Source organism: Lithobates pipiens, unplaced genomic scaffold (genome assembly GCF_037356315.1).
Source record: "Lithobates pipiens isolate NorthernLeopardFrog02 unplaced genomic scaffold, aLitPip1_a1.2 Scaffold_59, whole genome shotgun sequence".
Classification (NCBI taxonomy): domain Eukaryota; kingdom Metazoa; phylum Chordata; class Amphibia; order Anura; family Ranidae; genus Lithobates; species Lithobates pipiens.
The window spans coordinates 1,878,261-1,890,490 of NW_027507880.1; the positions used below are offsets into that span (position 1 = coordinate 1,878,261).

Consider the following 12,230-nt stretch of genomic DNA (forward strand, 5'->3'; position numbering starts at 1 on the left):
CTGTACGTCAGTCCCTATACCAATGAAGGACTGCTGCAGTATAGGGCAGCGGTCAGCAGTAGTGCACGGCAACCCTATGTATTGTGGACCGATAGCGGTCCTTACAGAACAGCAGACTGTACTGCACTCAGGCCTATGTACCGTAGCACCCTATACCAAGTTACCAGTCCTTATAAAAACTTTTGTGGACCAAGCAGGTTGTGTGTTAGTGTTTAGCAGACTGTGCGTCAGTCCCTATACCGCTGAAGGACTGCTGCAGTATAGGGCAGCGGTCAGCAGTAGTGCACGGCAACCCTATGTATTGTGGACCGATAGCGGTCCTTACAGAACAGCAGACTGTAACGCACTCAGGCCTATGTACCGTAGCACCCTATACCAAGTTACCAGTCCTTATAAGAACTTTTGTGGACCAAGCAGGTTGTGTGTTAGTGATTAGCAGACTGTACGTCAGTCCCTATACCAATGAAGGACTGCTGCAGTATAGGGCAGCGGTCAGCAGTAGTGCACGGCAACCCTATGTATTGTGGACCGATAGCGGTCCTTACAGAACAGCAGACTGTAACGCACTCAGGCCTATGTACCGTAGCACCCTATACCAAGTTACCAGTCCTTATAAGAACTTTTGTGGACCAAGCAGGTTGTGTATTAGTGTTTAGCAGACTGTGCGTCAGTCCCTATACCGCTGAAGGACTGCTGCAGTATAGGGCAGCGGTCAGCAGTAGTGCACGGCAACCCTATGTATTGTGGACCGATAGCGGTCCTTACAGAACAGCAGACTGTACCGCACCCAAGCCTATGTACCGTAGCACCCTAGACAGACCAAGTTACCAGTCCTGATAAAGAGCTTTGTGGAACAAGTGAGTTGTGAATGATTAGCAGACTGCAGCAGAAGGGCAGCAGTCAAGTATAATATTCTTTCTATATTTGGAAGAAAGAATATTATACGTGTACAAGCCTATTACCGTACCACTGATACCAGTCCTGAAAAGAACCTTTGTGGAACTAATAGTAACAGCAAGTCTTTAAAATTATCCTCACTGCCTGACACACTGCTTCCTGCCTGTCCCTATACAAATTGGCAAAAAAGAGTAGGCTGGAACGATTAGCTGGAACAGCTCTTTTGTGGACCTGATAGTAACAGCTAATGATGATGATGATGATGATGATGAAGAAAGACTAATCTGGCTGAGCTGTCCCTAAAATAGCAGCATACAGCGCTCTGTCCCTTTATCTAAACTGACAAAAGAAACTCAGGCTGCTGACCTAACACCTATACCAGTCCTGAAAAGAACTTTTGTGTACCAAATAGCTAGCGTTTTCTCTGTCCCTACTCCACACAGGATCCTTTCCCTACAGTGACAGAAGAAAGAATGTAAAATGGCCACCGGATCGGGTGTATTTATAGGTTAGGGGGAATGTCCAAGTGTCCATGAGCTGTCATGTCTCAATTGGTTGTCCTGTAACACATGATAAACGTGTCACGAAAGGTTAAAGTTCTTGTATACATTAAACACGTAAGTCCGCCGGGGCGAACGACGGAAAAAGGCGTTCGAACCCGCGGACGGCGAAAGTCGGAAATTCGCCGCGAAACGACCGCCGGGCGAAACGTTCGTCCATCACTAGTGGAGAGCCAGACTTTGTCTCCTGGCTGAAGAGAAGGTGGCTTCCGCCTGCGACGGTCAGCAAAACTCTTGAATTTGTTGGCAGTAGGGATGGCCGAACAGTTCGCCCGGCGGTCGTTTCGCGGTGAATTTCGGCTGTTCACGGTCCGCCTGATCAGCGGACTATTGCCGCCGTTTGCCCGGCGGACTTCCGCATTTACTGTATAAAAGAACTTTGACTTATGATGACACATCCATCATGGGGTACAGGACAGCCAATTGAGACATTACAGCACATGGACACTTGGACATTCCCCCTAACTTATAAATACACCCGATCCGGCGGCCATTTTACATTCTTTCTTCTGTCACTATAGGGAGAGGTTGCTGTGTGGAGCAGGGAGAGATTGCAGTGACCCAAATCGCTAGCTATTTGGTACACAAAAGTTCTTTTCAGGACTGGTATGGGTGTTAGGTGTAGTTCAGGATATAGGTTTGCTGTGCTAGAGATTGTTGCAGCAGCCTGAGTGTCTTTTGTCAGTTTAGAGAAAGGGACAGGACGGTGTGTGCTGCAGGGACAGGCAGTTTAGTCATTAGCTGTTACTATCAGGTCCACAAAAGTGCTATTCCAGTTATTGTTCCAGTAGCCTCTGTTTTGTCAGTTTATATAGGGACAGACAGGAAGCAGTGTGTGAGGCAGTGAGGCTCAGTTTAATCAGTAGCTGTTACTATATTAGGTCCACAAAGGTTCTTTTCAGGACTGGTATCAGTGGTATGGTAATAGGCTTGTACACGTATAATATTCTTTCTTTCAAATATAGAAAGAATATTATACTTGACTGCTGCCCTTCTGCTGCAGTCTGCTAATCAGTCAGCCCTATACTGCAGCAGTCCTTCATCGGTATAGGGACTGACGTACAGTCTGCTAATCAGTCACACACAACCTACTTGTTCCACAAAGGTCTTTATAAGGACTGGTAAGGTCTAGGGTGCTACAGTACATAGGGTTGAGTGAGGTACAGTCTGCTACTCTATAAGGACTGGTATAGGTCCACAATACATAGGATTAAGGTGCACTACTGATGACCGCTGCCCTATACTGCAGCAATCCTTCATCGGTATAGGGACTGACGTACAGTCTGCTAATCAGTCACACACAACCTACTTGTTCCACAAAGGTCCTTATAAGGACTGGTAACCTGGTGTAGGGTGCTTTAGTACATAGGGTTGAGTGAGGTACAGTCTGCTACTCTATAAGGACTGGTATAGGTCCACAATACATAGGGTTGAGGTGCACTACTGCTGACCGCTGCCCTATACTGCAGCAGTCCTTCATCGGTATAGGGACTGAGAGTTTTGTCACAGGGTCATTTAAAAAATGACAGGCAGAGTAAGAGGCAGGCCCTTCCGCAGGGGTGGTAGGGGTAGGGCAGGAGCAACAGGCTTGAGCCAAAGTGGGAAGTTGCAGAAGGTGCGTTCAATTACTTTAAAGGACGCACCAGACTTGGTTGAGTGGCTCACTCAGCCTTACTCTTCTGCACCCTCCTCATCCTCTCGATCTGCACCCTCTTCTTCACTCTCTGCTATGTGCACCCCCAGAGACACTACCACCAACAACACCACCACCACCACCACATACCTTCCGCTTGAGTCACAGGAATTATTTTCCGATCCATATCAAGACATTTCTGATGCGCAGCCACTCTTGGCATTGGATCAGGAAGAGCAGGTAGCAACAACCGCTACTCAGCAGTCTGACGACAGTACCCAGATCAGCCCAAGGAGGAGGTTGGTCCCCGGTGTTGCTGCCTACTCTGAGATCTCTACTTATAGCGGTGGGGAAGGTGATGTCGATGATGACGTGTCTAGTGATGTCACGTGGGTGCCCACAAGAGAGGAAGAGGAGGAGAGTTCAGAGGGAGATATGGACCAGCAGATAGGGAGGAGAAGCAGGAATAACTTACATTGCACAGGAGGGCCAAAGCAGACTGCAAATGTATCAGGAGCGAGTCATCGACCATATACGGTCACATCTGGTGCTCCCAGGACACCGGAACATGGCTCCGCAGTGTGGGCTTTTTTTAACGTGTCCGCTGCTGACAATAGCGTTGCCATCTGCAATCTTTGCAGTCAATGCATTAGTCGCGGTAAGCCCAACACTCACCTAGGGACGACCGCCTTAAGAAGGCACATGAGCAGCCATCACCGAGCCCAGTGGGAGCAACGGAACACACAAAGCCACACTCCAGGCTCTCACCGTCCAGCCTGTGTGAGCCGTGTGAGCCCATTAACGGAGTCTGTGGACAGGCACACTCTGTGACATGTTACAAACCCTCCAGCAGCACTGAATGTGCGTTCAGAAAGAACACTGGAGCAGGACAGGCCTGTAGCTCAATTGCATATTGAGCAAGCTCTGGCCAGTGGTCCATCCTCAAGACCCAGTAACCCAGTGGATGCTCTGCTGGGAAGGTTTCCAAGTCTGCTCTTGCCCCTAGATATCCCTGCACTATGTAATGCAGATGTTGGTGATGGTTGCTTGAACCGATCAGATCTTGGCGCTGAGGACTGAAACATTTCTGAAGGCATCGGTCAGCTGGCCACCTTCTCCACCGCTCTTTCTCTGACTGAACGAATCCTCAGCAACACGTTGTCCAGCACCAGGAAATTGTAACCTCCCTGGGTCTGGAAATGCATTGCACAAACTTTTCTTCAAAGCCCCCTGAAGATGTTTCATCCTCTGCTTCCTCTGTCAAGACAGGATGAGTTTTGCAACCTTACCCTTGTAACATGGATTAAGAAGGGTTTGCTAGCCAGTAATGATCCCTCTACTTGATACCACGAATCCTAGGGTCCTTTTGCAGACTTTGCAAAATCATAGAGGTCATGCAGCGTAAGTTTGCCAAGGCATTCGATTTTGAGTCCTCTGGGTCACCAAGGATCACATGATCTGCAACTACCTCCTCCCAGCCATGTACAAATCATTGAGTTTCTGGGAACTGAAAACAATCCCTTGAAGACTGTTGCTGAGTGTTATCCTCCACGTCCATGTGGACACAATCCTCCTCCTCTTCTTCCTGTGGGTTTGACGGGCCCACAGGGATACTATCTGGATAAAGGGGGCCTTGAGAGGTAAGGAAGTCCTCCTCTTTCTTCTGCTGTTCTGCCTCAAGTGCCCTGTCCATTACTCCACAAAGCATGTGCTCCAACAGGAAGACTAGAGGGACAATATCACTGATGCATGCATTGTCACTGCTCACCATCCTTGTGACCTCCTCAAATGGTGACAGGACAGTGCATGCATCCTTGATCAGTAGCCACTGGCACCATGAAAAAAGCCAAGCTCCCCCCTGTCCTGGTGCCATACTCACACAGGTACTCATTGATGGCCCTCTGCTGCGTGTGCAACTGCTGCAGCATTGCCAACGTTGAGTTCCACCTGGTGGCCATGTCACAAATGAGGCGGTTGGTGGGCGGGTTGCATTCCCTTTGAATGTCAGCCAGCCGAGCACTGGCATTATATGACCAGCAGAAATTGCCACAGACTTTTCTGGCCTGCCTCAGGAGATCCTGTAAGCCTGGGTACCTGCTCAAGAACTGCTGCACCACCAAATTCAGGATGTGATCCAAACAGGTAACATGAGTCAAGTGTCACTGTCGAAGGGCAGAGAGGAGGTTGGTGCCATTGTTGAATACAACCATTCCTGGCTGAAGCTGGTGTGGTGTCAACCACCTCTGAGCCTGCCCCTGCAGAGCTGACAGAATAGAATCTCTGCCCCAGTGTGTTTTCTGTCGCCTAAACAGACCAACTCAAGTATCGCATGCCATCTTTTTGCCTGAGTGCTTGCATAGCCCCATGAACGCTTACAGAGCACCACTGATTCAGAGGACAAATCTGCAGAAGAAAAGGCCATAGAGGAAGAAGGAGAGGAGGGGTGGAGGCAAGAGCTGTGGCAGAATCACCACTAGCATTTTGGAGGCATGGTGGTGGGAACAAGCTCCAACAATACTGAACCCTGTCCTGTATCCTTCCCAGCTGCCAGCAAAGTTACCCAGTGCTCTGTGAAAGAAAGGTAGCGTCCCTGTCCATGCCTGCTGGACCATGACTCAGAGGTCATATGCACCTTACTGCTGTCCAGCGATGCCAAAACATTGCCTTCCACGAGAGCCAGAATGGCCTTCCGTGAAAACCACCAGAAGTGTAGTAGCAAGTGCACTATGGTTGCACTGTATTGTGTACTGTGTACACCACCAGAAAAGTAGTAGCAACTGCATTATGGGTGCACTGTATTGTGTACTATGTACTCCTAGAAAAAATAGCTGCGCTAAAACTTATAAAACAAAATTATAAAGTGACATAATCTTTCCAATTTCTTTACAAAAATCCCAAAGCTTGCAAAATAGTGCCAAAGTAGTCATTTCCAGGTATATAAGCAGTCCAAAGAAGAGGGAAGATGAATAGGATGCTGAATCTCAATCCCTTTTCGGTGACTTACAAAACCACCCTTTACACACGTAGCAGGTGCACCCAGAGAAGAAAGGAATTATCCACCACCAAATTAAAGGAGGCTTACCAGCTGCCAAGATCTCTTTTTTAAGGAGATCATATGAGCTTGCAAAATGGTACGTTCCTGGTCCCCTTACTAGGCTCTGTTGATAACTCCAATTTTCCTGCTCCCTTCTTATAGTATATCTCGTTCCGCCACGATCATTTAGCAAGACAAGAAAAGAGAAGCTCCCATAGCATAACTCCGTAAAATTTTATTAAAATGTAAAAAATATAGTAACAACTCACTAATTTCCAGCAGAGTATAAGCGTATAGCGTATAGAAAAACACGAGCCGGCCGGCTCTCTCCTGTTTACACTGCCTGCCCTTCCTGGTCAACGTGGAAATGCGGTGACGTCAGCACGCCGCTCACCCCAGTACTATGTACTCCACCAGAAAAGTAGTAGCAACTGCACCACAGGTGCACTGTATTGTGTACACCACCAGAAGTGTAGTAACAACTGCTCTACAGCTGCACTGTATTGTGTACTGTGTACACCACCAGAAAAGTAGTAGCAAATGCACTGCAGTCAGATATAGATGCAGTCAGGAATGCACTGCAGTCAGATATAGGCTACACTGGATGTAGTATATATATATAGACAGTTAGCTGTAGTGTATTTCATATATATATATATATATATATATATGAAATACACTACAGCTAACTGAATAACCTGCCTGCTCAATCTAAATCACACTATCTCTCCATCCACACCAACAACACTACACAGGACCGCTGTGATGGCAGCCTTATATAGTGTGAGCCATGATTGGCCAAAGGCACCCTGCCTTTGACCAATTATGGCTCTCTTAGCAGAGGGCGCTGGGATTGACCAAAGCATGCAGGTCATGGTGCATGCTTCAGCCAATCATCATATAGCAATGCACTGCTATCTCGCAGTGCATTATGGGGCATTCTGTGGTGCTGGAATTTGCTGCAAACGCCCCATGATGTTCGTTTTTCGAGGAACAGCGAACACCCGATGTTCGAGTCGAACTTATGTTCGACCCGAACATTGAGCTCATCCCTACTTATGACATACTTCTGAGGATGCCAACCCTTGTATTTGCATCAAGAAACATTTGTCCTCCAGATTCTATAATAAATTACTCTAGAGGCTGGCTTCCTAGTATTGATCAGGGTAGTCACCACTGAGCTTGAAAGCCCCCAATCTTTTAGAATGTGGGTTTCAATAGCCAAACCTTTAAATTGAGATTGTAAGGTAGGGATGAAACACTGGTCCCTGCAAAAGCATGTCTGGACGTGGTGCAAGGGTCCATGGGTCCCCACTGCCATCTTTACGATTTCTGCATACCAGGATTTTCTGGGCCATGCCGGGGCTACAAGAACCGATGGGGGCAGTATGTACAGGAGAGGAGATTGAAGGGTATTATGGGGGCAGCATGTACGGAAGAGGAGTGTGGAGGGTATGATGGGGCAGTATGTACAGGAGAGGAGTGCTGAGGGTATGATGGGTGTAGTAAGTACAGGAGAGGAGTGCGTAGGGTATTATGGGGCAGTATGTACAGGAGACGAGTGCGAAGGGTATGATGAGGGTAGTATGTACAGCAGAGGAGTGTGGAGGGTATGATGGGGGTAGTATGTACAGGAGAGGAGTGTGGAGGGTATGATGGGGATAGTATGTACAGGAGAGGAGTGTGGATTGTATGATGGGGGTAGTATGTACAGTAGAGGAGTGTGGAGGGTATGATGGGGGTAGTATGTACAGGAGAGGAGTGTGGAGGGTATGATGGGGATAGTATGTACAGGAGAGGAGTGTGGATTGTATGATGGGGGTAGTATGTACAGTAGAGGAGTTGCGGAGGGCATGATGGGGCGGTATATACAAGAGAGGCATACAGAGGTTATGATGGGGGTAGTATATACAAGAGAGGAGTGCAGAGGGTATGATGTGGTGGTATGTACAGGAGAGGAGTGCGGAGGGTATGATGAGGGTAGTATGTACAGGAGTGGAGTGCAGAGGGTATGATGGGTTAGCATGTACAGGAGAGGAGTGCGGAGGGTATGATGGGGTGGTATGTACAGGAGAGGAGTGCGGAGGGTATGATGGGGGCAGAATGGGGAGGGATTTTGTGCTGTGTCTGTGGAGCGACTATGAAATGATGTCCCTCAGCTGGGGGGTAAGAAGCAGCTCTGAGTGATGTCTGTCAGCTGGATGTATGAAGTGGTCTGGGGGTGATACAAGCTGGAGGGGGGTTGGGGGCAGAGAACTGGTCGGATAGTGATGTGTGTCTATAATAAAAAAAAAGCTCATCCACTAATATATACAACAATACTACTCCATGAAAGCAATCTCCTGTATTAAAAGATGCCAGCCTCTAGCACTCTGTGTATGCCCAGATGATGTGATAGTAATTGATGACCATTCACGTAACCCTATATTGCCCCTGGTCTGAGCTGAATAATGTGCCCGGGTCTCCGGCAGTACAAAACTAAGCCCATTGCATACCTTTCTTAGGCCTTACAGGAAATCACCCCGATAGCAGCCCCACCCAGCACAAGGTTTGTTTTCAGAAAAAGTTTCCAACTTAAGCTTAGGAGAAAGAAGAGTCCACACAACGACAGACATTTTACTCTTTATTGGAACACATTTGATTCATAGTTGATTTACATTAGATTATGTCAGTCATCCCAATGGTGATGGTACATTCCTTAAGTTGCAAGCAGATAGAGAACAGCATAGATGGGCGTCGAGGAGCAGCCCAAACCTTTAGGAGTTTTTTTCCAGAGTCCTACATCCTAAGCCAAAGGGATATGAGTATCCCCATGAGTCCTGCACCTCCTTTCCTTGTTTCTTCCTATTTTAAACCCCCAGGAAGTCTAACATATATAACTAAATATTAACAAATTGTGAAGAAACATTTACCAACCCATTTTATTTTTAAGACTAAGATCAGGTGTGGTCCTATTTAGTAAGTTCAGTAATCGGTTAGTCTTTTATTGCCTTAGCAAAAGATTATTTCTGATTGGTTGTTTTGGCTTACTGTCACCGTGCATTATTTATCTTTGCAAAACATTTCTGAAAGAGGTACATATTTAGAAGAAACATCAAAACTGGAGATACAGTGATAAATCGTAAATAAGATGTCATTTTTCATATAGTCACATGTATTTAATGCTTTTCAGGAGAATAACCGAACACAATCACCAAAATGTATTAAAGTGATCGTAAACCTCGGACATGAAATATGAACAAAGCATATCCCTCTATAGTCTGTACATATCTCAGTCCAGAGCACTAAGTGTCATTTCTGTCTGCTGCTTTATTCCTCTGCTATGTGTATGAGTCACTTCTGACAAGTTTTTTCTGACATCAAGTGCCTGTGATTGACAGCCTCAGCTCTGTTCCTGTGTGCTGTGTGAGGGGGAGTGTATCTTCCCTCCAATCAGCTCTCAGCGATACCCTCACTGAGCTCTGCAGTGTGTGTGTTGTCATCCCCCCCCTCCCCCACTGCTTTCTGAAAGCTCAGAAGAGCTGCATAAATTTTGAACTTTGAAGGTCTGTAGAGAATATAGGACCGTAGATAAACAGGTTCAACTTAAGTAGGAAGATTTGTTTCATCTCTGTGTATCATCTGAGGCCAGTCACTTCACTGGGTTAATGTAAGGATTTACAACCCCTTTAATGCTTGGTATATGGAGTTGCGCAAGAGAAAAAAGGAATGTAGATTCTAAAAGTTTGGTTTTTGAAAAATTATAAAAGGAGAATTTGAAGGATAAAAGAGGATTATGAATTCTAAGAATTGGATTATTTGCACTGATTTAAAACTCACAAATGAAAAAACGTCTGCTTGCGCAATTCTCATCATTCCACCTTCCATCATCCCACATTTCCACACAGTCCTCATTGTTATTAAGGTCGTTGGGTTCACCTGGGTACCAGTTGAAGTATCTAATGGCTTGTCCAGACAGATCTCTGAAGTTACCCTCGTACTGCAAGTCGTTCAGACCCAAGAATGTGTGCGTGTTAACCGTTCTGCGGAGGGAGAAAATGGCTTGGTTTTCTTCTGGGGTCCGGGGTAAGGCCAACTGACCTCCGTTCCTGGCACAGGTGGCTTTGGCCTCGTCGTAAGTGACTGCAATACTATTCAAAATATAGTTTTTCTTTCTGATTCTTGCAATGTCTTTTCCAAGTGAAAAAAGTGTTATAGTGGGAAGAAAGGAAAAAGAAAACATTTTTATCATGAGATTTCATGGAACACATAGTAGAAAGTAACATCTGCCACTTTTTATTAGGTTAAAGCAGGGGTGCCCAACCAGTGGCCCGGGGGCCACATGTGGCCCGCGGAGCCCTCTGATGTGGCCTGCGACCTCCTTCTCTGGGATGGCGGATTGGCAAATCCAGATCATGGGTTGCGGACCCGTCATCCCAGAGCATCTGTGTTGTTACTGAAGCCGGCGGTAGAGAAAGCAAGCAGAGCTGTGTAAGCTGATGCTTCCTGCATAGCGGTGGCTCTTGTCACAGGCGGAGTGATACCAAATGCATTCTGCCTGGGACAGCAACAGGAGGCGATACCTGAATGGAAGATTGTTATTAAAGGTCAGTTATTATCAGTCTTATATTATTAGTGTATGCATGGGCATAACGGTGCAGTGGTTACTGGGCTGCTTTCAAACTGATCCGCAGGTGCAGCACACCTGAACTGCACCTGCGGATCAGTTTGAATACAGCCTAGTAACCACTGCACAGATATGCCCATGCATTCCTGCACTGAGGCATAGACTTCTCGTATTACCTACGGGTTTGGTGCACTTTCAGAAAGTGGACCACACCTGCAGGATATAATAGAAGTCTATGGCAAAGTGTAGCTAACCCACAGGAAAGACACAGGTGCACTGCGCTGCATTTGTGTGAAAACAGTCTTATACCCTGCACACACGGAAAAAGTCAGATCGGATTATGTTGTTGGAAAATCCGATCGTGTGTGGGCTCTATCAGACTTTTTCTGTTGGATTTTCCGACGCACAAAGTTTGAGAGCAGGATCTAAAATTTTCCGACAACAAAGTCCGATCATATAAAATCCGATCGTGTGTAGACAATTCCAACGGACAAAGTGCCACGCGTGCTCAGAATAAACTAAGAGACAAAAGCTATTGGCTACTGGCCCGTTTATAGTCCCGAGGTATGTGTTTGACGTCACCTCGTTCAGAACGATTTTCCGACAACTTTGTGTGACCGTGTATATGCAACACAAGTTTCAGACAAAATCCGTCAGAAAAAATCAGGCGGATTTTGTGGTCGGAATGTCCGACCGTGTGTATGGGGCATCATGCCCTGTACACACAGTTGGAAATTCCGACAAAAAAGGTCCGATCTGATTATGTTTCGGAAAATCCGATCGTGTGTGCGCTCTATCAGACTTTTTCGGGAATTCAGATGGAAAAAGTTTGAGAGCTGGATCTACAATTTTCCAACAACAAAATCCGATCTGACTTTTTCCGATCGTTTGTAGAGAATTCTGGCGGACAAAGTGCCACACATGCTCAGAATAAATTATGAGATGAAAGCTATTGGCTACTGGCCTCTACGTAGTCCCACTGTACGCAACAAACGTCACCTCGTTCTGAATTTTCCGACAACTTTGTCCAACCGTGTGTATGCAATACAAGTTTTGGCCAAAATCCGTCTGAAAAAATCAGACGGTTTTTGTGGTCGGAATGTCCGACCATGTGTACAAGGCATTAGGCCCCTTTCACACAGTCGGTCAAACCCAATCAGATCCTCCATTCAGCTCTATGAAACAGCAGATGTAAGCCCATTTACACTACCTCCAATCTGATCCGCTAAAAAAAACAGAAGAGGATCAATCCCTTCTGTCTGGCCCTTACTCTTCAAAAGGTTGGGCACCCCTAGGTTAAAGGGATCCAGCAGGTCAGGGGTGTCCAAACTTTTTTCAAAGAGGGACAGATTTGATGAATTTAACATGCGTGAGGGTCGACCATTTTGCCTGACATTCTTTGAACCATTAAAATTAAAAGCAAATTAACTAATACACTGTCCAACGAAAATTATCTTGCCTTTGTGGCTGTGTGTGGTGAAGAGTCTAAGGATGAGCTTG

General features: G+C 46.5%; 1 protein-coding gene across 3 annotated transcripts in view; it reads right to left on the bottom strand.

Annotated features, from left to right (window-relative positions):
- LOC143958170 (mannose-binding protein C-like) overlaps positions 1–12,230 on the bottom strand; it is a 586,186-nt gene that overhangs the window by 561,973 nt on the left and 11,983 nt on the right. Inside the window, exon 6 of one of the 3 annotated variants that reach the window (XM_077467631.1) lies at positions 8,735–10,294. The exons of the other annotated variants lie outside the window; for them this stretch is intronic. Within the exon in view, the coding sequence (XP_077323757.1) occupies positions 9,933–10,294 (362 nt within the window). The 3' untranslated portion in view covers positions 8,735–9,932. Of the gene's footprint in view, positions 1–8,734; positions 10,295–12,230 lie in introns of those variants that run through there. 3 annotated transcript variants of the gene reach the window in all.